At 33.8% G+C, this 27,486-nt stretch overlaps 1 protein-coding gene across 1 annotated transcript in view; it reads right to left on the bottom strand.

The window, feature by feature from the left end:
- Positions 1–5,413: 5,413 nt before the first annotated feature.
- LOC150103112 (lysosomal phospholipase A and acyltransferase-like) overlaps positions 5,414–27,486 on the bottom strand; it is a 66,214-nt gene continuing 44,141 nt past the window's right edge. Inside the window, exons 5-7 of the mRNA XM_090397360.1 lie at positions 24,687–24,914; positions 20,669–20,963; positions 5,414–6,942 (exon numbers count right to left, since the gene is read on the bottom strand). Of these exons, the coding sequence (XP_090253486.1) occupies positions 6,723–6,942; positions 20,669–20,963; positions 24,687–24,914 (743 nt within the window). The 3' untranslated portion in view covers positions 5,414–6,722. The remainder of the gene's footprint in view (positions 6,943–20,668; positions 20,964–24,686; positions 24,915–27,486) is intronic.

Genomic DNA, 27,486 nt, shown 5'->3' with positions numbered 1-27,486 from the left:
TAACAGGCAATTAAAATTTGTAAGAAAGGAAATGCAACAGGTCTGGATGAAGTTTGTGTTGAGCAAATTGAGGAATTTGGTTCCAAAAACTGGATGCTGAATTTGTTCAACAATTGTATTAATACCTATAAAATGTCCAAAGTTTGGAGAAGAGCTAGAGTTATTGCAGTTCTCAGACCAGCGAAAGATGCAAGTAATCCCAATAATTATAGATTTCTCTATTGTGTCTTCTATATAAGATTCTTGAGCGAATGATCCTCGAAAAACTAATGAGGATAATTGATCCACTCTTGAACAAGGAGTGGATCAAATATTCTGAACAAGCCGGCTTTTGAGCTGTGAAAAGTTGTACATCGCAATTTCTCCAACTGACACAATATATATATTGAGGATGGTTTTGAAATAACAGGAGTAGTTTTCATAGACTTAACTGCTGCTTACAGTACGGTTAACCACCATATTTTGTTAAGTAAATTGTACAAAATGATGAAAGATTATAACTCAACTAGTTAGATTAGATGCCTTCTTCAGAATTGAAGATTTTTTGTTGAATTTAAAGGACAACGTAGTTGCTTGAGAATTCAGAAGAACGGGCTCCCTCAAGGCAGTGTTCTGGCTCAGATGCTTTTTACCATCAATACAAATGACCAGCCTCTCCCCAAAGATACAAAAAGTTTTATCTAGACTGATGATCGAGACATTGCCACTCCGGTGGATCATTTTGAGAATGTAGAACAAAAGCTCTCTGAAGCACTGATTGAACTCAGCCCTTATTATAGTGAAAACCAGTTGAAACCTAATCCCCTAAAAACCTAAGTCTGTGCTTTCCATTTAAAAAATAAACAAGCATCAAGGAAACTATAAATAACTTGGGAGAGCACTCACTTAGATCACTGTCCAACACGTAAATATTTAGGGGTAACTTTAGACTGTACTCTCACTTGGCATTGTATAAATACAAAACATAAGGTAACTACGAGGAATAATATTCTCTGGAAACTATCTTGCACTACCTGGGGAACACGAGCTCAAACAATAAGGACCACTGCCTTAGCTCTATGTTACTCAGCTGCAGAATATGCGTGCTCTTTATGGTATAGATCCTGACACACCAAGCAGGTGGATTTCACCTTAAATGGAACATGTAGACTGATTACTGGTTGTTCGAGACCAACAACTCGTGAAAAAATCTATTGTTTGGCTGGCATAGCACCTCCAGATATTAGATGCCAGATGGTAGCTAGAAATAAGAGGCTTAAGGCAACTGTCTACAGACCATCCTCTATTTGGAGATCAACCTGTCCATCAATGGTTAAAATCCAGGAAAAGTTTTCTTCATACCAATGAAAGCTTTACTGAACCACTCCAAAAATCAAGACTAACCTCATGGAATACAAGAAACAAAATCACCTTACAGATCGGGTTGTACTATCTGAAAGTCTTCAACCAGGCCAGCAAGAAAACTGGATTATTTGGAAAGCTCTAAATAGGCTGCAATGCGGCGTCGAAAGATCCAAGAACAATGTAAAAAAAAGTGGGGATCATCCCTATGTGAAGCCATAGGAACAAACTATGGCTCACCTCTTGACCTGTAGGTTATGTTCCTCTAGTTGTACAATGGACAATTTGATTAGTAAAACTAATAATGCTTGTGATCTGGTCAAATTCTGGCCAGCAAAAATTTGATGGACCTTCTAGTGTACGTTTACTTAGTGTATTTATGTTGTAAATTGCATTGTTTTTTTTTTCTTTTTAATTCCAATATATAAATCAAATTTTTTTTTGTAAAATTATGTGTATTTGAACTATGTTGCTTCTGACATTAATAAACTAAATATATTTATCTTTATTTGTATACCAAATGAGTTATGCTGTTTACAGATTGTTATAATTTATATATTAAGAAGTAGAGGTTATAGGGTACACCCTTGCTGTATTCCTCTTGATGGCTTTCTATTCTGATATTTGTTCTAATTTGACTGCTATTTTATTTCATTTGTATATTTCTTGAATAGAGTGTAACAGCTGGTTTGGTATATTTAGATCAGTTAATATTTTAACTAATTTTTTTTTTGTCAAAGGCTATTTCATAATTCAATGAAGGCCACGTGTTCTTTTTGAAATTTTCTCTTTTCAAATAATAATTTTAGAATAAATATTGCAATATATATGCAAGATTGGCTATTTTTGAATCCATTCTGTTTTTCTAGTAGTTTGTCCTCTACAATGCCATTTAGTTTCTCTTTTAATATTCTTGCATATATTTTGTACCCCATTTAGCAGACTAATTCCTCTATAGTTATTGCAGTCATCTTTATTTTCTTTTTTATAAAGTGAGATTTATTTGGCTAATTTAAAATTTGTGATAATGTAGTCAATAACTGATTTACACCCTTTGGCTACCCATGTATATTTATGAATTTCTTTAAGTTCAAATACCAAGTTCTATGAGAAAGGAAATTGAACAAATTTTCATGTACTTTAATTTGGTGGAGGGGTAAGAACCCCCTTTTAAGAAAACATTTTGGGCCCGACAATCTTCTAGACCTTCTATACCTTCCTCCTTTATAAAACATCATTTATATCCCCCCCCCCACACACACACTTAGTTTAAAGGAAACTTTATAAGTAGTCATGAAATATTGTGTTAGACTATCATTATCTGGTACTTCCCTTATATATGCCAAGAAATAATGATGATGATAAACTAAATTATTATTGCTGTTGTTATTTGTTCATTAAATTAACTTTACAGAATCCCCGGTTTATTTAATCAAAAATGAAATTTGAAAGAAAATTAAGTCAGAGTGAACAATGATATCTCTGTTCAAATATTCTCTTAACAGAAATATTAGAAATTTTCCATGGCATTTTGTCATTTAATGTTGCACATTTTTGGTTATTCATGCTGAAAATTTAAAGAGTTTATTCATCAATAAGTATTGAAACATATTTATTAATTACTTACTGAACAGAGATCTGAAATTGACTAGCCTACAGAAGACATCCAAAATGCTTTCTACCCAACCATATTTTTCCAATCTCTATTACTAAATAGTATATATTCCATAACACACGTCTCTGTTTGCATTGATTCTGTAAAATTCAGACTGAATTGCTGTTCTTAATTATAAAAGTGTCCTACACTTTCTCTTGTAAGCTTTGTTCTTTAGCATTTCCCCAGACAGAGAAATCCACGAGATCACATTGTAAGAGTGAGGTGCCCCTTCAATTAAACCCTATCTACTAATTCATAACAAGCCTTCTAGCAAAGTGTCAAAGCAAGTTGTGCATTTTGAAAACTTAATGAGATGGTGCTCCATCCTTCATAAAGATTGCCAAGTTATCTTGATTGACTTTTAATGACTGAGATCATTAAAAATCAACATAAAATACTACTAATAACCTAGGACAAAAGGATTATTTATAGGACTTCTTAACTGTTGGCTAATCTCATACGGAGATATTCTCTCCTTCTTGGCAATTAGCTTCTCCTGACAAAAACTAACAAAGCAGAAACTATGTATAATGAGAAATATAGCAGAAGAAAACTGATTTCTCTTGCCAACCATTAGGTTTACAAGAGGTCAAGTTACTGGCCATATCAGGCCTAACATACAACAGAACTGCAAATTCTATTGACATAAAATTTGGTTTCTAATTATTATTTATTTTCAGAGTTATTTTAAGCAATTACATAAAATAAATACAAGGACAAATCATCTAGTCAGCATTAAGCCAAAAGACAAATTAATCTTGTCAGTGCGACTTTCAGCAGCACTAATCATTTTGATTGGCAAGATTATCTTGTAGTGTTTTCTAGTTTTGTGTTGTGTTCTTTCATGACAGTTCTCATAAAACAGACTGCCTGTCCTGCAAACAGAAGGACAAGTTGAACTGGCTTAAGTGGTTAGCTTAATTTTAGTTTCTCCTCCACAATGTAGTAGGACAACAAAGACACTCGAGTATACGTGCTAAAAAAATAAAAAATTATGGGACTACCAACAATGAAAACAAAGCCAAGCTATATAAATTAGAGTCCAATCCCTAACTCACAGCATTTCTCTTGCTTCACATGCAGCAAGAAAAATGTGCTTTATTTAAAATTCAACCAAACTATTACTGCATACTTATCACATGAAAGATTTCACAGTAATTTTATAGCCAATGCTTCAGAGCCCAATGGTGGTGAGCTTTAAACCACTCCACCCAACAATTGGTGTTGCCCATGCCAATATTAGGATTCCATGTGGCTGCACAGTCAGAGAAACCCATGTTCTTAAGTTTCCGATAACAGTTATGTGCTGTGTTGCTTGCAGAGGCATTTTAGAACTTGGTAGCAAGTGTTTCAACTCAGAACAGGCGTTTCCTTTTCTGCCATGCACTTCAGCACTCCCACTCTGATTTTATGTGGCCTACCAGGTTGCAATTATGCTAATTTTTCTCTTAGATGTCTCCACTTCACAATAACATCACTTACAGTTGATCAGGGCAGCCACCTCCTATGATAGTGCCATGTCAAAAGTCACTGTGCTCTGCACTACGGCCCATTTTACTGTTAACGTTTGTCTATGAAGACTGCAATGTGCTCTCTTTTATATCTGAATAAGCCATGGTTGTGATGTTAGTCATATTCACTACTATGAAGTGGTATCCAGATATTTTTGATCAGATAGTGTATGCTTTGATGAACATACTGAAATGCATCAATCGGATGTTAGAACGCTGCAATTACTGTGAATTAAACAGCAAGGATTTAATTTCAACATTAAGATGATAAACTGGAAAATCCTAAAGAAGTCAAGGGGAAAAAAGAAATATTAATTGGGAAAGTGAGAAAATGGATCAAAATTAGAGTTAATCCTATAATTTTGTAACTATTTATATCAAATTAAATTAAGATAAAGTGAAAAAAACAGCAACAGAAAAAATATTAAACAATGTTCAGAAAATAGTGAAAGTAACTATTAAAAATCCCAAGCAGCATAATGCCAAATTTCTCTTTGCTCAATTTCAATAACTTCTTGTAGAGCATTATCTAAAAGGCATAAATTAACCTTCCTTCATTTTTGATAACATATTAACATTTACAAGAGGAATATCCTTAGCATAACTAAGATGAAATGAGCTGCTGACATTTTTTTTAAAATAACAAATTACAATAGCTTACAAATAAAATAAAAATCAAATTTATTCTAATTTTATCACAGATAAGGATATAGTTTCACACATTTCTCATTCAGTCAAGTAATATGAATAATGTTTGATAACAATTTATAGATTATAGTATATTACATAATGATTTAAGTAATTTGGTGATCTTTATATTTAAATATCCTACTGACATTAAAAGCATATTACTTTAAATTAGATAAATATAGCAACTTTGAAAAGAGAGAGAGAAAAATTTAAATCTTAGTCACTAAATATTTGATATATTTATTATGTCAATGTACTCAAACAACATGGTAATGAACAAATTATGTTTATATACATATGCATAAGAGTTGTACAGATGTTAAATTACATGTAAAAAATTTTAAAATTTCCAGAAGAATAAAAAGGCACTACTTTGAATCACAGTTAATAAACTGCTAGTACAGACATATATTTCATCTGAACTGTACTATCTATATACACATTTTTAAAAGTTTATAAATGAGCAAGTCAAACAATGATATCCATCAGTTTACAAATCTAATATACCCATTGTACTTCATTTTTTGCCCATTGTTTTTATAATAACAAAGATACCTTTTAATAAGACTTAAAATATTTTGTATGTGAGAATTTTAAGATTATATATTACATTCAAAAATATGAGTCTGAAATATAAAAAAGTAATGATTTATCTAAATTTAAGAAACACAATGACAAATAGTTCTACATATGCATTAATCTCTTACCTATGAGAGCTAAATGACAAGATTATTTGAATTTGTGATGTTAAATCCTAATAAAAATCAAATAAATGCATCTCTAAGTAAAAGTAATTCATTATGACTTTTCAAAGTGATATGGAAAATACATTTTAGTCATCATCATGCATATCAAGGATTTAGGCCTAGCATTGCCTGTTCCGGCCTTAGAAGAAGTCATCGTTGAAACGTTTGTCCTGGTTTACTTTTTCCTAATGGCTTGTACTTTAAGGCTTGTTTTGGTAATCTTTCTATTTTCATTCTTTGAACGTGTTCCATCCAAATACATTTTAGTGAATAAACATAAAACTCCATTCTAAATAATGTGACTGATACCCCCCCCTTTTTAATGAAAGTGTTATTATCAAAATAAGTTATTAAATATGTATATTTCAATTATAAATAAGCATTTCTGTTTCCATATATATCATGAAAATTAACACTGAATAACAATTTTTGCCTGAATAACTGCATTTAAAATTTTAAGAATACAACTGAAATGCATTAGATTGCTCCATAATTCACAAACTGTAAAATATCATCTGTTTACTTACCTCTCTGTGCATGAACTGCAGAACAAGTTATATAAACCTTAAATTTCCTTCACAGTATCAAGTGGACCAGCAAAGACCATAATGTTGTAACACATGCATTTACATATCACATCAGGCTATCTTCACAGACATAACTCGCATATCATCAGTTTTACATTCACAATAATGAACATAACTTCCGATTTTGTACAGGTCTGTTTAAATTACCCATAAATGAAGTTTTTATTTATGTAGGAATAAAAAAATAAATTCATTCACCCAGAGCCAAACTTTTGATATATTGTAAAACATCTGGATCAGCTAATATACCCATGTGGTCAACTTTTGAAAATTCTTTGTTATATACATTTTGTTTTTGTTGATCCTGCCACAGAAGGCAACCTTTAAGACTTCTAAGATTTACTGTACCATCACCATCTCCATATATCAGATCTGGTTGAGTATCTGGAAAGTCTTTCTCATAAACTACTCTGTAATAAAAGAGATTTTATAAGAATTAACAGCATTTAAACTGCACAATTGTGTTAAGTATGTTTATATTAAGTCAATAATGTATCACATAAAGGTTGAAACTAGAAGTAGACCACCACATATTGTGAGAAGTGCTGAATCCTGATTCAATGTCCAATCTTCACCATTCAAGATTGGAGAGTCCCATTACCAGGTGTCGACTTGAAACATTGAACAAATGAAAATGGAGTGCAAATTCAGGACCATAATAGCACCATAGGAACATGCATAATAGGAACATGCATAGCACCAGCTCTTATTATTCATTCCACTCACCTACCACTCTCCATGTAGGAAATCTATTCCTTGCTGCTCTCTTCACCATTCAAGATTGGAGAGTCCCATTACCAGGTGTCGACTTGAAACATTGAACAAATGAAAATGGAGTGCAAAATCAGGACCATAATAATACATGCATAGCACCAGCTCTTATTATTCATTCCACTCACCTACCACTCTCCATGTAGGAAATCTATTCCTTGCTGCTCTCTTCACCACACAACTTTATGTTCAGGAATGGCCTCTCACCCCCCCATTTTAATTTCACAGGCAATACTTGGTGGACAAACAAATGATATTCAAGACTCTACTTTTATGATATATACTACTGGCTACACAAAAACAGGAAACAGATAAGTCAAGGACATTTAAGAAAAACTGAAAGGATATGCTGAAATTCACACAGAAATTAAAGGATAGGCAAAATATACTGATAACATGATGACTATTAGGTAGGTGGCCAGGTGTGCATGCTAAACAGACTTCACAAAAATTGTATGAAATTGTCAGGAAAGAGAGACAGGTAAATCAATCAGCCAAAAATGAAGCCTCTTTGTTTAATAGAACATAAGTAAATAGAAACATAAGTTCTGTTTAGTGTGTTAGGGTACAGAGTTATTTTTTCACCTTCTGGATATAAATTCTAAATTCTCAAATTCTTCATAATGTAAAAACAGGGGAAAACATGATACTTGTAGATTTTCAACTGACTCCCATAAAAAACTTTAAGACTTCCATACTAATAAAAACAACTATTAAAATGCTGTCACCAAATGATGGACCATCTTCCCAGATGGAAAGAAAGACACTTCCCATCCCTAGTACTCCCCCCCCCCCCAACTCACAAAATCTCACTGGGTATTACCAAATCCATTCAAACACGTCACTTGAATGGAAGAAAAGAAGATACAGCAGACATGTGTGACAAATGTAATGTAATGTTCTCCTATGTGTGTATATCCCTATTTCAAAAAATATACAATGGCTAAATTTTGAAAGGATGATAGAGGTGGTGACAAAATGGTTAGTATTGTATATAAACACTACCAAGACTCCAATAATTTATAAGTGTTGCAATCTTGGTTTGAAAACAATCTGATCTGAAAACAAATTCTAAAGTTTTGTATATCATTTAAAATTTAAATCTAAAAAGAAAATTGTGAAAAAAAGTCTGCAAAGGAAGAGTTTGGCTAATTGCTTTTTCCCTCTGGTTAATTGAAAATGTTAATTATTTATTCCTCTGGCCAGTTATATTTTGCAGGATAAAAAATATATCTTTCCACCTCTGTATGAGACAAGTTCACTGCCCAACTGAAGGGAAGTTAAGTGGTCTGAAGTGTCCTTATAAAGATTTCTTGCATCTCAGATAAGATTCAAACGCAGATGTACTAAGTTGCAAAATTCACAGGAGTCTTCTAGAATGGCAGGCAGTCTCAAGTAGGTGATATGGGCAAATATCAGAATGGGGAACTGGACAATGAGACTTATTTGTGCCTATGGTCTCACAGAAGGCTCTACTAAGGTAGAAGGGGAAGAATTTTTTGAGGCTGTAGAGAAAGCTACTGACTCAATGAAAAAGGAAAAGTTGGTCCTTGTTGGGGATTTAAATAGCAAAGTAGGAAGTGATTGTCAGACATACAAATTATTTTGGGAAAATTTGGAGAAAAGAGCAAAGCTAATAATAATGGCAAATACCTGTTGGATTTCTGCTCAGGACATGGAGTGGTTATTACTAACACCATGTTCCAACATAAAAATGTGCACAAATTCCTATGGAGAGAAGAAGCAAGGAATAAGAAAAGTTTCGTTGACTATCTTATTATTGATAGTGATGTTTTCTCCTTGGTGCAGGACACCAGAGTGTACAGAGGATTTGAAATTGGAAGTGATCACTATTTAGTCTTGAGCAGGATAAAATTGAATTTCATACTGAAAAGAATAACATGTAAGAAAGTTTTAAAGCGAATAAAAGTTGGGCAACTCTCAGATGTGAACTATAGACTAAAATACACATAGATTATTGAAAAAAAAAATGAAAGAGTTTGAGAACAGGAACCAGTTTCCCACTGAACCTTGGAGATTCAGTGGCAAACCTCGAAGAAAATCCTGATTAATTCAGCCAGAGAGGCATGTGGTGAGGTTGTCTGCAAGGATAGAAAAATCAGAACTCCTTGGAGGACAGAGGAAGTCAAAGAAGAAAGCATATCAAAAGTTCCTGGCAAATAAGTCAGCTTGTGCTCTTAGAGAATGCAGAGATAAATGTAAGAAAGCTAAATACTGTGTAAGACTAGCTAAACAAAAGTCATGGGAGAACTTTGGCAAGAACATAGAAAATAAATATCAAGAAGGTGGCAAAATATTCTGGAGGTTGTTGAAGAAGCTTAGAAATGGAGGAAAGAGTGTTGTAAAAAGGAATTAGAGATGATAAAGGTGACATGAAAACTGGAGAAAAAGATAACCTTGAAGTATGGAGTAATTATTTCGAAAAATTGCTAAATGAAACAAGCAGTGATAGCACAGTGGTAAAAAACACTCAACAGGCATATAGTCAGGAATACATATCCATACTTGAAGTAGAAAAAGCCATCAAAGGCTTGAAATGTGGAAAGGCAGCAGGAGTAGATGATATTCGACAAGAAATGGTTAAGTATGGTGGTATAAAAGTCTTACAGTGGCTGCACTGCATAGTTCAGAAGGCGTGGACAGAGGGACGAATTCCCAATGATTGAAGTAGAGCTCTCATAGTACCCATATATAAAAAGGGAAATAAAACAATGTGAGAATTACAGAGGTATTTCCCTACTGAGTGTTTATGGTAAGATTTATGCTAATATACTTGAGAAATGGCTGAGAAGAATTGTAGAAGAAGAGCTTGGTGAAGAACAAGCTGGATTCAGGCCAAATAGAGGCTGTCAGGATCAGATCTTCACTTTACGACAAATAGTCGAGAAATCATGGGAATATAACAAAGATCTGGAAAAGGCATATAACAAGGTGCCAAGAGAGAATTACGCTACAGTTATATGGTGTCAATGAGGCATTATATCAAGCAATACTTAGTCTTTATTTGAATTGTAAATCAGAAGTAAGGATTGAAGGAAGTACAGGAAGATGGTTTAATATTAAATTGGGTGTGAGACAAGGATGTAAATTATCCCCTCTGTTATTTATTATCTATATGGATCATATTATGAAGGAAAGTGTTAATACCACTTACCTGATATCAAAATTAGAGATGTTAATCTCAGCTCTTTGCTTTATGCAGACAATGTTATACTTCTAAATAAATCTGCTACAAGTCTGCAGGATGCCCTGACTAAATTGAATAACTGTTGTTATAGATATGGTATGAAGGTCAGCAATAAAAAGACAAAGACAATGAAAATAGGCAGAATTGTTGAAAATGTCAACTGCATTGTGAATGGAGAACCTGTGGAACAAGTAAAACATTTCAGCTACTTAGGCACGATTTTCAGTGAAGATGGTAAATTAAATATGGAAATAGACAACAAAGCTGGTATGGTAGGAAGTCAATTGAATAAATTCATATGGAATAAGAGAGAAATTAGTCGGAACACTAAATTAGCTGTATACAAGACTGTGTTTAAACTAGTTTTAACTTATGAATCTGAGAGCTGGGTTAGAAATAAAACTCTTGACCAAAGCATAGACTGCAGATATGAGAGTCCTGAGAAAGATTAGGGAGCGTGAACACATGGCATCAATGGCAATATCATATTAAAAATGAGGATAATAGGAAAGAACTTGACATTATTAGCATCCAGGAATGCGTTAGCAGAGCTAATCTCAGGTGGTGTGGTCACTTAACAGAATGGGTGAGAAAAGATTAGCACAACAAGTGTTCTCTGCCAGGTTGGCAGGAAAACGGCCCACAGGAAGATCAAGATATAGGTGGATTGATACGGTACAAAGTGCCTTAGACGATAGAAATATAAGATCTGATAATGTTGGAGTCTTGAAAAGTAACAAGACTGATTTCGAGGAAAATTGTAGATAGGAAGTTAATAATGATGTAAATTTTTCATGTAGACTATCATATCCTATACACCTCTTGAGGGTACATGGCAGGAATTTGATGATGATGACAGAAGTAGAAAGCTGGTTTTGATGTTAAAATTATGTGTATGGCATGGCTATACAGTATCTCCACTGTTATTTATAATCTATGTGACTCACTTAAATGAAACAGCAGATATTAAACTCAGTTCTTTACTTTATGAAGATGATGTTATTCTCTTCAATTAACTCTGCTAATAAGTTTTTAGGACTCTCTAACCAAAATTAAATAACTGCTGAAACAAATATGATATGAAATGAGCAATGAAAAACAAATACGATATAGTGAGGAAAAAAAAAAAAAAAAAAAAAAAAAAGGGAGAGTACCGAACTTCGAGATCCCCTTCAGTACATGCAGTATGAGATATGCCATTTGATTGCAAGCACATTAACAGAAAAGCACATGTAGAGTCTATGTCATTACATTTAGTGTAGTAATGGTGTTAATGTTGGAAGAAATGATGTTTATTGTTGAGCATTATTTTTGTTTATATGGAGTTGGTAGAGCAAATGGTCCAAGCCAACGGACATGGAATGGGTATTCCGCCATAACCTGATTTCAAACCTTGATGAACTAAGGGATAAAATTACATGATATGTAGAATTACAAGGCTGGTAAGAAGAAAAGTAGACAAGCTTAGGAAATTGCTTGGATTGGTGTCATGGCATGTAAAACAAGGGCTGGATGTTTATAATGCATGGAAAGTGATAAAGAAGTGTTTGAGGGAGATAATGGCAGACTGCATACCTCGAGTCAGGAGAGTAAATCAAGCAGAAGTTAAATGGATGAATAGCATCATTAAGGAGAAAGGTGACCTGCAGGAGTAAACAGTACAAGGCCAGAAGGGTGACTAGTATAAGAAAGGCAAAAGCAGATTATGAAAGGAAGTTAGCAATGCAGGGCAAAGAGAATCCCAAACAGTTCTTTCGATATGCTGCAAGTAAAAGAAAGAATACTTATGGCAGAATGATTTTAATGAATGCCAATGGTAGGGAGGTAAATGAATCAGTCAAAACAGTAGAATTACTAAGTGAACACCTTGCAAGAGTATATCTATATCATCCAGATAGTGATAGAAATTGAAAGAACGAGAGAGAGAGAGCCGAAGGTTTATATTGGAACTGGGGTAAATGAAATTGAGGTCCACAGCATATTACAGAACCTTAATATGAATACAGCAGTGGGATGGTATACCAGTTCAGGTTTTACATGAAGCGTCAAGGGAATTGTCAGTGCCCTTGACCATATTGTTTAATCTAAGTCTTGGCTCTGGTTAGTCCTGAGGGAGTGGAAAGAGGAGAAAATAGTTTCATTGCATAAAGGAGGCTCTAAGACTGATGTAGCAAATTACCAACCGATCAGCATATCAGGAGTTGTCAAAGTATTGGAGAAGTTGGTCAAGAGCATAATACAGGAATGGATAGATGTAAATGGGATAATGTATGGGAACAGCATGGTTTAGTAAAGGGTGGGTCATACCTCAGTAACTTGCTCATGTTTTATAATACAGTGGCATTATAAAATTAAAATTTGGATTAAAGTAATGGGTTTACAGTGATACTGCTGGACTTTGTAAAGGCCTTTGACAGGATACCACATGATCACATAGAATTCTAATCAGTCAACTGCAGCACATGGGGATGGATATAGGGTTGTGAAATGGATAGGAGGGTGGTTGATGAAGAGATATCAGAGAGTAGTTTATTCAGGAGTAGAGTCCTAAAGAACACCTGTGACTAGTAGTGTGCCACAGGGTTCTTTGTTGGACTGCTACTGTTTAATTTGTTCATTAACGATATAGGAAAGGATCTGAGAGGAACTGTTCAGTTATTTACCAATGATGCAAATTAGGGTAGAGCAATAGTTAATACAGATGATGTCAAAATTTTGTAGGATGATTTGGATAGATTGGCAGACTGAGCAAAGGAGAATGGATGTGGATGTCAGTTTAATATGGCAAAGTGTAGGTCATTCATTTTATGGTGAAAAGATAACCAGCTGTATACTACATTGGTGGAACTATACTCCAGAAATCGATGAAGCCAGAGACTTGGGAGGTTAGTGAATAGGGAGTTAAAGTTTTTTTGTTTTTTTTTTGGGGGGGGGGGGTAAATAGCAAAAGTGGCTAAAGCAGCTCATCAGATCACTTGGTTACTGAAGAATACTTTGACGAGCAGAGACAAGCCTCTTTATCAAACCTTGATGAGACCCCATCTTGACTACTTCATGCAGATCTGGGTGCCAGGGTTTCTTGTGATGAGGTGGTGGAGAGGATCCAGAGGCAAGATGGTAGCAGGCCTATGGAATGAACCTTACGACAACAGGTTAAAGAAACTGGTTGATAGGTGGAAAATTGGTGACATGATTGAGGCATACAAATTACTGAAGAGTTTTCACAAGATTAATTCAGAGGAAATTTTTCAAAACAGGTCTGGTGGTGGGAGAACTAGGAGCCATCCATGAAAACTGAGTAAGAGTGTAATTGGCAAGGTGTTTAGAACTAGGTTTTTTGCTTGGAGAGTAGTGAATGAGTGGAATAGGTTGGCAGAGTCTGTTGTGGGTGCCATGACTGTGAATGAGTTCAAAGCAAAGCATGATAGATACTGCACAAATGTTGGATAGTTCCTGACATGATGTTTAAAGTCTCCCTAAGGATTCCTTAGAGTTGCCTAATAATAATAATATGTCCAGCAGATGTCCCAACCCTTGTTTCTCCAAGATGACACAGAACCTTTACACATGTTATGAAACCTGTCTTGAAAGATAAAGTGTCCATTTTGAGCATGTAATCTACTGTTGTTAATGCTTTATTCAACCAAGATTCCACCAATAGTTGTGGATGTACATATCATGTGTGAACATATTTCTTTGTTTAAACATAATTACTCCATAACATATATCGTTGCAGTTATTCAATACTATTTATTGTTGCACCATACTGTATTATGAAGAGAGGTAGAAAAATGGCAAATGCCAAGTTGATGCTCAATAGTGAAAGTATCATATTCAATTTTGTCGTTGAATGCAGAACATTTCTCCTTAAGAAACTGCTATGATTGCTTGATCTTGCCTGATCATTAAATTACAAAACAAATGGAACATCTCTTTCTGTCTGATATTAGGTAGATGACACAGTTGCAACACAGACATCATGTTGTTCAGAATCAATTCTGGAAATTCTGTTTCTAGTCATTAGAAAGTTTACTTCAAAGTTTTTTTTCTTAATAATTTGATTATAAAGTGACATAAAAAAAGCTTCCAGTTTTTGTTATAGTATTTCATCCATCAAAGAGAAAAAAAAAAAAAAAAAAACGCTGATGTTTTTCTCCCTTCCTCTCTCTCTCTCTCTAGTGCTATAACAAAGAAGTGAATCCTGTTTTGATCTCAATATCTCCAGGATTCTGTGAAATACAGATGTTTTAGTGGTTAACTTTTAATTTCACTGTAACAGTGATTCTGATTCTCTTTTGAATCAGGAATTCTACATCCTTCCTCTTTAGGAGTACAGAAATAAAAAGATTTCCTTTGTCTGTTGTTAGTTATCTAAAGGAAACTGTATGACAGCCATCACTGCAATCTACAGCTTCATAAACTGCTATTTTTCAATCTTCTATTTTTAGTCAAGAATTAACTGGATCCTTTATTTTATCCAGATATTTACAAAATTCCTTATTCATGCAGCTTTCTTACTATGAACAGAGTAGCAAATCTACAACAGTGCAGTAATACCAACTGTCAAGATAGCATCCAGTGTTTACAACAAGAGATGTCATGCCTTGAGGTTCATGCTGATATTAGACACAGTCCACTAGAAAATAACTAAACTTCTCTGCAAAAGCAAGTTTCTCTTTAAAAGTTTAATAAAAGTTGTAATAGTCTTTTTCATTTTGAACATGAAATGACAGTGGAGTTTGGCACAACTCTGGGAAGATTCATCTTAGATTCCACACCACTGCTTTTTTTATTTATAGACATCAATACTACACTCACAGCATTTTCAAGTCTAGATTCTAATAGTTATTAGATCTCATACTTGTAGAACATGTTATACCAAACAACAAATTTTTGCTGTTCAGTAAATGACTAATGACTGTATCACAGTCATTTTACCTTGTTTACACATAATGTTAAAATTATACCCCATTGATTTAAGAGCAGCAAATAAATAATACTTTTTTACATTGTAGGATCCACTACTAGTTCTTTTGAAGAGTTAAGAGAAATGCTTCTTGCTAACAATAAACATTTCAGAGTTCAAGATGCCTACTGAAAATAACAGCACCAAATCTACTGAAATATTCAATGCTTAACTTTTTCATATTTAAGAAAGCTGGCCTTATCTGTAAATTTAATATGATTGGCATATGAACCACAAATGTGGAGAGAAGGATTATCCCCCCAAAAAAGCTGACATTTTGATAAATGATAACTGAATAGTGCACTGCAGGTTGTTAAGCTGATCCATCAGGTTCTTATCACACCTCTTATATTATTCTTCCATTGATCATTGTTACACCTGATATCTTAGGAATATAGTATTCTCAGCTATCATGGTGTAACATGAAGAATAAATATCATAAATTAAAACCCCTGAATAAAAAAATGAATTATTTAATGGAAAACTTCTTGCATCCAGTAATATGTATAAAACGTAAGGGTTGTTGTTAAAGTAGCTGATAAAGGAAGGAATGTATTAATATTGTAATATGACTTAAACTAAGGAATTCTAACTAAATAAGTAGCTAACAAAGGAAAGTATAGATTAATATTGTAATACGATTAAAAATGAGAGAGTTAAGTAGAAAGGGGCGAGTCATAAAATACGTTATGTGAGAGATTAAGTTATTAAGTAGAATTCATAGAAAAAGTTTGAAAGGGGATTAGGTCAGGCTAGCACAAGAAAAGCAAAGCTATCGCTTAGGGCCGATCCCTGGATTGAAACATTGAGAACAGGCTTGCCGATCAAATGACATTTGGCGAGAAAATGTCACCCTAATTGGTCGATGATTAAAAAACAAGTAGAAGGAGGAGAAAGGAAGTAAGAAAAGGTGCCGTTAGGGGAGCAGCTATAAAAGGGTTGGTAACCTTCTGGAGGGAACTTTCTTTTTGGATAGTCGCTTTTGGCCTTGGAGTTTGGATTTGGTTCCGGTGGAGTTCACGGGGTTTTCCTGAGTGGCGACAGGGGTGATATCTCCTCGTCACAACACGGAAACGAAAGTGAGTGGGATTTCGATTCTCGTTTTTCCGAGTAGGAAACAAAGAAAAAATTGCCATAGAGTTCTAGAGAAGGAGGGATCTTCTTCGTTTCAACGCTAGTGATAACTACGCAAAGCAGAAAGCTGTAAAGAGATCGATGTCCTCGTTGCTAATAGTAGAGCAAATATGTGTGTGTTAAAGTATTCCAGAGTTACGAGAAGTTATACCAGAGGTTCGTTAGGAAGAGGATAAAGGCCCATATGAAAAGCTCAAGAAAGGTACTGTAAATCATAACCTATGTTAGCTAGAAATTTGTCTGTGAAAAGTATCGTGATTCCAATATAGAACTGTTGAAGTTATACTAGGACTTTAGTATGTGATAGAATGTGTTATGTGTAGATTGATTAGTGTTAAAGATTTGTGAATGATTAAGAGTCCTAAGGTATTTTTGCATGTCTATTATATTGCACAAGATATTTAAATGACATAATTGTGTGTTAGTGCAAATAACGGTATAACGGAATAGTGTGAATTAAGTAATTACGTATCCTAAGAATTGAATGCCTAATGTAATGTATAAAATAATTGAAATGTCACAAGTATGTGTTAGCAGTGAATGATTTGTTAATCTACTTCAGTATTAATAATCAGATAGTGTGAATTGATCTAATTTGTTCACATCAGGTGAATTTATGAATTAATGGGTATGGTGGCATAATCACAAATAGCCATATTGCTTGTAATGATTTAATGTTAGTCTATAAGTATTTTAGTTTAGTATTTGAATTGTACCATGTTTAGAAACTTAATAAACCTTTTGTTCAATGATAAAAGAGTTGTCTGATGTTGCTAATCCAATGCACCGCTTAAAATCATCGTACCTAATCACGTGGGAAATTTAATGTTGAGGAAAGAGATTAAGAGTCACGACTGCAATAATATTTAAATACTAAGAGATATATTTGAGATTGACTTTCTCCCTATTTATGACAACATAAATGGTGCAGTTGATAACCACTTGAAAATATTGTACTTAGTCACGCGGAAAATTTAAGTTGAGAATCGAGTTAAGCGTCACGACTGCAATAGTTACACTTTCAGATATATTTGAGTTCTTTCTCCTTGTTTATGTATGTAATATCCTAAACTAAATATCCCAAAAGGCGCAGTATAAATACAAATATTAGGGGTACTACGGGGAGCAATAACGTAGATATTGGTATAAGTTTTGGTAAAATCTCGGGCACAGAAGTTAGAAGAATATAGATAAAAAGGAATTTGTAAGATTAGAGTAGAAATCGTAAATTGGGACACAACATCATGGCACCAAATACTTCCAAATTTATTATCCAATGAAACCAACAATGAAAATATAGCCCATTAGATTACAACAATTGAATCATGTTGTTTATTATTTTAACGGTATAATAGAACACAGAAACTAAGTAAATAATTTATTAACTTGATGCTGATATTTCGCTGGTGTTATAACCAGCATCTTCAGAGCACAAAAACACTGTTTGTCACAATACGTGAGACTAAAACAACATGATGTACTCAATAAACATAAACTACGCACTACATTCAGACCATGTAGCAAATTAGCCACCCTCATCCGCTCACCCAAGGACAGCATTCCTCCTTTATCACATCCAGGAGTCTACCAAGTACCCTGCTCATGCAATCAAGCCTACTACGGTCAAACAGGAAGAACTGTGAACATACGCATCAGCGAACATAAAAATTACGTCCGGAATTATCATTATGGGAAGTCGGGCCTGGCAGACCATGCTCTGGATACCCCTGCACACAAGATCAACTGGAAAAACACAAAAGTACTACACAGAAGCCCTAATACACACTCCAAATCTCAACAAATATGGCTGTATTAACTTGCCAAAGATCTGGGAGACAGTCATATTAAGAAAAAACTAGCTCTTTTCTAGGACTCTAGTAATATATGATACCTTTTTTTTTTTTTTTTTTTTTTTTTTTTTTCAGATAGAGGGCACCAAAATCAGGACTCTAGTCTTTGTGTTGCTGCTACAATTTTGTTTTAGTACCCCATGTTGTTTTAGTCTCGCGTATTGTGACAAACAGTGTTTTTGTGCTCTGAAGATGCTGGTTATAACACCAGCGAAATATCAGCATCAAGTTAATAAATTAATTATTTACTTAGTTTCTGTGTTCTATTATACCGTTAAAATAATAAACAACATGTTCGACGAACACATAAGTCTGTCCACACGTTTAACAATTGACTCAATTATTTATTTATTATGGTTATTTTTTTAATCAGACAAGATCGTATTTCATTAACAGGGAAAGCACAGCCCATCTAAATAACTCAAGGAATATCTCTGAAGTAAGAAGATACTTTATATCTAAGAACTTAGCTACAATATCATGAATGAACAACCATACCAGAGTTAAAGATGCTAATTAATAAATGTGAAATTACCCTCTACTAAACTTTCTACCAAGAGAATTTTATTTAATACTAAAAAATAGTACATAGAAAAAAAAAAAATTTAATAGCAAAAATTTCTACTCCACAATATCTTTGAATGCCTGAATAGCAATGCCCATACAGTTAACTTCACACTAATTAAGAGCGACAAGTTATTTTCATGTAGTCAGTCAAAATCTAGACACCAGGGGCATATATTTTGGGTGTGCAGTGCACATCCATGGAATAGCAATATCACAGATATATTTCTGCATTTATTCCTGTTAATTTTGGCGATTCCTAAAATTAAATATAATATATTAATGCTTCGTGAAGAGGACACTTTTCCACATGTAAACATTGCATCACATTCACGTTAATAGCCCGAGTGTGCAGTCACAAATACACCTTTGAGCCCTTTGAAAAGATGTACAGATGACGCAGCTGGTGAAATTCTTAGCTTTCCAGTGGTTTTAAACTGCTTAGAAGGTGAGGCAGGGTGAGCGCTGAGACAATAGCACCCAGAAATTAGTGGTTGCAATTGGTTATTGTGTGAAGTAATCCAATTGAACATTGTTGCTGTTTTTGTTTTCTGAGTTTCATCTGTTTTGTGCGTGAAAATGTGAACCGACATGTTTAGGACACCGATATAGACAAGTTTTTAATATATAATTTTTTTATAAATTATTTATAACTTTCTTTGCCCATATTTGCAATGGGAAACCCTTGCCACTGAATGTTCTGTTTTCTGCCAGAGCTTTCGTTGATTGTATGATTACAGTCAAAGGAGGTCAGAACTTGTATATAACTAAGTAAGTAAAATGAGTTATTTCAGCCTTTCTTTGGTTCAATTCGGAAAAATAATTTCTCAAGTGGTTACTTTTTCCAATTTCTTTATATGGCTGTACTTAAATATCATATCAAAATTCTAGTATGTCTCACTCTTGTATTTGCCAAAGATAATCTAAGATCACAAAGTGTAAACCCTTTGTGCTTCTCACATAAACGTCACGTGTGAAACATAGCTATTATTCATTTGACCTTTATGCTTTCCATAATTAAAAATATATTAATTAATAAATTAGAGTATTTAAGTTATTCTAGAATTAATTGCATCGGACCAATTAAGATGAGTGCTGATGCACTATTCACTCTTAAAACTTTCATGCAGATCAATAAAAATCAGATTGACGTGAATTTTGTAGGTTGCATAACCTACACGATAGCACAACCAACCTAAATGAGTAGGCGATGCCACTGCTAGACACATAACTGAAACTTGATTCTTTAGTAGGAGAACACTGAACTCAATATGATATTAATTCCATCAATTGCTGTTATGCATAAATTACAACTTTCCCCTCTATTATGAAATGAACCAAACCTTAGCAACTGAAACTTTGCCTTAATAAAGTTTTAGTTCATACAGTATTTAACTCTATGAACTAAGGCATTAACTTATGACATTTATCAATATCTAACAATTTAGCAAATTCAAACCATTTGTCAATAACTTATTTTTCAGAAGAAAATTATATCAATTCATGAAAACTGTCAACATTTTTAATAATGACATTGCTATTCCTCACAGATAACTGTGAAACAACATTGTGACTGAAACACAAAAACATCACAACAAAGATATTACTATTTGTAATAATTATTTATTCATATATTTTCTTACCTTTCAATAGTTGTAACATTAATTCCATACAAACAATGAATCTCTATTTGTGGTGGAATAAGATCACGTGTTAAATTACTGGTATCCTTCCACATCTCCCAGCCATCTGGAAAATTAACATCTTGGAAAAAATCATAATAATCGGCAACTGTGTAATTCCGTTTAGGTGTGCTCAGCAATACTTCATTCTTAGTCCAAAATTTATCCGAAGGTGTCACATATGCTAAGCTAGGGCAACTACGTTGCTCTGCTCTTACAGTCAGAGGATTAATCACAATAACTCCAAGATTCTCACCTAGAAATAAATAAATAATTATTACAGATGATTTACTCTTAATTAATCTAACAGTTATAGCATACATGCCATCATTCACCCTTATTTATATATACAGGAAAGCCTAGCTGAACACGATTAATTAATTCATCAATTAATGCGTACGAAGCAAAATCACGTTAAGCGAATACAATAAAAAATAGGAATAATTACAATCCATCCATCAGTTAGTGTAAATTTGTAAAAAAAAAAAAAAAAATATACACACACACACACACAGAAATATACATACATACACACACACACACACACCGGGTGATCCAAAAGTCACAGAAAAAGTAAAAATTCAATAATTCGAAAAGTATAAATAGTAGCACGATGCGGTTTTCACAGAAATGCACAGAAAGACATGGGATTTTTTAAAATAATTTTTTTAATATTAAATATTAAAGTAATATCAAAATTGGTGAAGTTAATGTTAACTCTTTACTTTATGCAGATGATGTTATACTTCTGAATAAATCCAGTACAAGTCTGCAAGATTTCCTGACTAAAATGAATAACAGTTGTAATAAATTTGGTATGAAAATCAGGAATAACAAGACAAAGAATGGAAGACCTTTAGAACAAGTAAAACATTTCAGCTATTTAGGCACAATTTTTAGTGAAAACGGTAAATTAAATATGGAAATGGACAACAGAATTAGGAAAGCTGGTATGATAAGAAGTCAACTCAATAAAGCTACTCAAACTTTCATTCTTTTTAAAACTTTCTTATATGCTGTTCTTTTCAATGTGATATTAATTTTTATCCTACTCAGAACTAAGTGGTAGTCACTTCCAATTTTAAATCCTCTATACACTCTTCTATCCTGAACAAACATGAATTTATCACTATCAACAATAACACAGTCAATGCAGCTGTTCTTATTTCTTGCATCTTCTGTCCATGCAAACATCTTTATGCTGGAACATGGTGTTAGTAATGACTAGTCCATATCTCTCAGCAGAAATCCAGCAAATACCATTATTATTAGCTTTGTCCTTTTCTCCAAATTTTCCCAAAACATTCCCATATGACTGGTGGGATTCATTCCTAATTTGCTGTTTAGATCTCTTCTAAAGAACCACTATTTTTTTTCCCCACCCCACTTTCTCTCTTTTTCCTTCTTCTTCCTTGGGAGCAGAACATTCAGTGGGACCATAGGTGCAAATAGGTTTCATTATTCATTTCCCCATAACTCTACTTGAAACTGCCTTCCAATCAAGAAGTTCATTTCATGTTTGGTGTTGAATGCTATCATTGCTCTTTCCTTTCCTTGGTCATTATTGGGCAAATATAACATCTGATACTTATTATTTAGTACGATCTCATCGGTTCTTGTCTCATTAATGCCATTATGTCCATGTGGACTTTTTCCATTCTTCTGCAAGTTCAAATTCCTTTTCATTAATATTCCTTATTTATTGATGATTCCTATCTTTAATTTCACTGATGTTAGGTTTGTTTCTCTAGATGTTGAATTTGTTCCAGTAGCCGACTTTTCATTGTTGGTTGGACCTTGTTTAACTGGGTAATGCTCCAGGAAGCATGAAATCTCATCATGTTGTACCATCATATGTATTTGTTGTTTAAACCAATAGAGAATATAATTTGGTCGGCTAAGTCCCAAATTGTGAGCCCATCCTTGTTTGTTCAGTATTTATTGGATACTTACTAGCAGGGCACACCCTGTTAGTATGAAGAACATATATTAGACAGAAATCATACAAAAAAAATTCCTCTGATGCTTGAGTACTTTTTTTTTTGTGTCTACCACAGTTCTTATTTTTTCATCATAACAGTCATCTTTACACATGCTTCCCCTGGCTAAATTAATGTTTACTTCAGATTTTGCCACACAGTTTAAAAAATTTTGTCCCTGTTTTTTTCAAACTCTTCTACTTTTTTTTTTTTTTTTCTAAAATAATATTTTCACATCTGAGTGTATAGTTTGTACCTAAAGTTGTTGAACTGATTATATTTAAAAAAAAAACAAAAAAACTTTAGTTCATATTTTTCTTTTCAAATTGGATGTCGAACAGCAGTTTGTGGTCACTTCTTATTTCAAATTTCCTATACACTGTTGTACCTTAAACAACAGAACATACACCAAATTTTCTTCTTCTGTGTACATACATTTTCTCCAAGCAAATACACTGTGTGGTGTTAGTAATAACTAGTCTCCATGTCCTGAACAGAAACTTGGTAAATACTTGATATTATTAGCCCAATACTTATCTCCAAATTAGAAATATTTTCTGCTCAGCCATTTAGGTCTAGAAAAGTGACTCAAAAAATTCTTTGCTACTTCCCTGCTAGGATGTTCTGTGAAACCACAGACACATAAATTGAGACTTGACCTTTGAAATTAACTCCCATTCAAGAAGTTCATCTTCAAGCTCTAGCCTTTAATGTTAAAGGCTAGAGCTAGTTTCTCCTTTCACTGATGTCTAGTGGCTGAATAAATCATCTTATATCTATTATTCAGAAGAATCCCAGTTGTTTTGGTAAGACCAATTATGTTTACAGATTTTCTTAACATTTTTCTACTAGTTCCATTTTCCATTAATGCTTCATGTCAATGATATCTGTTTACAATTTATGTGAGATTAAGGTTGTCCCAGTAACTGAGTTTTCATTTTTGGCCCTGGTTCCCTGATGAACAAAGTGGGACTCTTGTACAACTGGACAATTCCCCAGACAGTATGATATTTGAACCATCATCCATCTATATATATTAGTTTCAGACAAGAATATAATTTAATTGGCTAGGTATCTAAACTGCCACTTCATTGCTTGAATATGGATACCTAGTAATAGGCGATACTACAAGAAGGCAAGGACAGACATACGAGTTAAAAACCAATTAGAGAATCAGCTATGATTTCTAACCACATGTGATTCTCTAAAGAATCACTTGTGGATAGTTAACTAGCTTTAACTCTTCCAAAATCTCATTATGAATATCTGTTAATACGTGAACTATATCCTTGCAAAATTAATATGCCACAGCAGCTCAGACTGATTTGGAGAATTATATATATAATTTTTTTTTTTTTTTGCTTCACAGTATCAAGTAGATTAAAATGTTAATAGGAAAAAGATTTTTGCAAAGGTTTTGACTCTCTCTCACACACACACACACACACGTTTATGTGAATCATACCCACAAAAGGTTGTAAACCTCTCATAAATGGGTAGAAAAAGGTTGAGATAATCTGGAAACCTTGCTTTACACACCAAACATGGAACTTTTTTTTTGAGCCACTTCAAGCCTCTACCCTACTAATGCAGGGTGGTGGTGATCTTGTATAAGGCAATGGAATTCATCTACTACCACCTAAAAACATTTCACAAACACTATTCATGGGATTCGAACACACAGCCTATTGGTTGAAGAGAACAGAAGCACTATCTACTTGACCAAAAAGTATTGTTGTTCCAAATTATATATTGACTCAGTAGAAACTGATAATCAGTACGTTAAAATATTAACGATTTACAATCATTAATATTTTAACGATTGCATAAAACTGTTTCAACAAAAGATTATAAAGTCTCTAAATTACTGTTAATGTAAAAGTTATTAAAATGTTTTTTGAAAAATGGAAATTCAACAATTTAGAACTAATTGAATTATGTAAATTAAAAAAAAAAACTGCTAAAATAAAGTAGAAGACTAGCTACATGAACATGCATACCTGAAGCAAATGCTTTTAAAGCTTTTACTGCACCACCCCATGCTCCACCAAGAGACACTAGTGCTTTAATATATTTATCTTTCCACTGTTGTGTTTGATGATTCATGAAAAAAAGCATTACTGGACATCCCATACTGTGACATATGAGAAGTACTTTTTTATTACTATTTTTTATATAAGTTTCTTCTATCAGATCTTTGACATTTTTCAAATACTGTGCCATCTCATCTGTACAAAAACAAAGAAAAAAAAATATTACAATTATTCTGTAAATTACCATTAGTAAAAATCTAGTTCATTTATATCACGCATTCTTTCTTAGTAGTTAGGACCTTCTTTCTCAACAAAAATACTGTACAATATTTCAGAATTTATGAAATAATTAAAAAAAAACAACTTTTTTTATTTACTTTTATAAACATCTTAATGCAAAAACAAGAAACAAAACAAAAAATATATGAGAAATGTTTCAATTACTCTAATAAGGGAATCTTCAACATTATCTCTGAAACCTCATCTCAAACTTCGCTCTATTAATAGGGCATGTCAAGTAATAGTAGCATGCAAAATTTAGCTGCTGATAGCAACTGGAAGTATCAGGAGGAGAAAAAAAAAAAAAGCTAAAGTGGGAATTTTTATTGATGTTGCGCTCTTAAGATACACTCATGAAAGTTCCAGCAAGTAGCTGCTTGCGTGCATGGAGAAAAGCAAATGTTGTGCTCTTGGCAAAGCATGATGCTATAAAATTACAGCATTTTTAATATTTACATAAATTTTAAAACTAGCATCACAATTCTTATCAAGTAAACACCATGATAACAAACTACTGAAATATTCTAACTAAAGTTCATTATGTACAATGTTATGCTAAAAGAAATTCCCTATAGCATTGTCTATAGGGAATTTTGGACCTGCATTTGTTATAATAGCAAACATCTACTGCAAAGGAACACCTGAAATTAACAAAGAAATAATTTATTACATGTATTATTTTAGTACATATGTTTACATAAATTCATACTCTGACAAATTATAGATTAATAGTAATAGTTGGCATTCACAGCAAAAATTCATGTCAATAATCTATCAGAACGTGGTCTATTTGGCTGATTTGCAAGTCAGATGAAATCCATGTCACTTTACCATACATACTTCCCTTTTACGAGGAAAGTATGCGCTACTCACAGCCATGTTTTTGTTGGCTGCAAAACCAACCAACCAACCACCCTAGCATCATTCTCATTACTGATTTCATGGGCATTGTTATTCCTAAGTGTAAATTGAAAGATATTTTCATGCCTAATCTGGATATTCATGTCACCCAGTACAATCTTCATGTTATTTTTGACCACCATGTATATTCAATTCCAGTTTATCATAGAACTCATCCTTTACTTCTTCTTCAGCTTCCTTGAGTATGTGTACACAAATAATTCTTTAAAAAAACTAGCCACATTCTAATGAAGCATATTCTCTCAATGATGAGAGTAAATCCCAAAGCCAGTTTCTTAAGTTGTCTATTTAAAATAAAACTAGTACAAAATATATGATTAACATCACCATGTACAGCAAGATGTAATTACGAGAATCTAACTTCTCCCCTCTATCTTACTTCTTGAAGCACTGCTATTTCATGATATTTATCAAGCTGATCCTTCAATCTCGCTGGCCAAGTGGTTAGCACACCTGCTTTCCAACCAACAGGTCGCAGGGTTCAAATCCTCCTGTGAACATGGATGTTTGTAATCGTCTTACCTTGTGTACTGCTATAACCCTTGATATGGCACAGTATGATCTTTGCTGTCCTTGTGCCATTAAAACCATAAATCATCACCTTCAATCGCCTCAGAACTCCTGGTTAATGCTGAGTGAACATGTTCTCAGGGATTCGTATTGGTGAGTACGGGCATAGCAAACCCGAGATACCCAAGCTAGACCTGATCTTACTTCATACAACCACTTGGTATATCATATCTGGAGACTGGTCTTCTACTCTTCTTTCCCTCTACTCTCTCTTACTTCTTACTCCCCCTCCCACTGCTATTAGAGCAACTCGAGGGTGAGGGGTGACTCTTTCCTCTCAAACTGCAGTCTCCACTATCTACTAAAAAAAGTGGCTGAATTCAGGTCAAGGAGTGGTGGTTGACACCTGACGAAAACTTAGCCATTGAAACCGAATGAACTCTAACCAACCTAAAGATACATGCTGGCTCGACAGTCACCCGGTCAAACAAGGGTCGCACCCACTATTAGGGAACCAAGATAGTGAAGGCGAAAAATATGCTATTGGAGCAAAACATCACCTATAGACAGGAAAAACATAACAATGCTCCTTCCTGATGAAGAACTCTTCATCAGGAAGGGGCATTGGAAATACTACTGCATGAATTAGACAACTACCGATGGGAAGTGATTGGACTCTGCGAAACCAGATGGACTGGAAAAGGAGAATTCCACCATGGACAGTACAAAATCTTAACTTCAGGCAGGGAAGACAACAAACACCAAGAAGGAGTAGCACTTATATTAAAACTAAAGGCTCAAAACTCTATTATTCTACAATCCAATCTCACCTAGGATAATTAAAGCAAGATTTAAAACATCAATCGGATCACTAACTATTATTCAATTATACTCACCAACTTTGACATCATCAGAAGAAGACATTGAGGAGTTCTATATAGATTTGCAAAAAGCAGTACATCAAATCAAGATCTCCTAATTGTAATGGGGAACTTAAATGCAAAAGTAGGCAAAGACTGGGATACCTGGCCAAGAGTAATCGGAAAGTTCGGGTATG

Source organism: Typopeltis vanoorti, chromosome 9, assembly GCF_054136105.1.
Source record: "Typopeltis vanoorti isolate ZY-2024b chromosome 9, IOZ_Tvanoo_1.0, whole genome shotgun sequence".
Lineage (NCBI taxonomy): Eukaryota > Metazoa > Arthropoda > Arachnida > Uropygi > Thelyphonidae > Typopeltis > Typopeltis vanoorti.
Note: the sequence above shows the minus strand (reverse complement) of the source record. Positions and strands in the feature narration are given on the sequence as shown.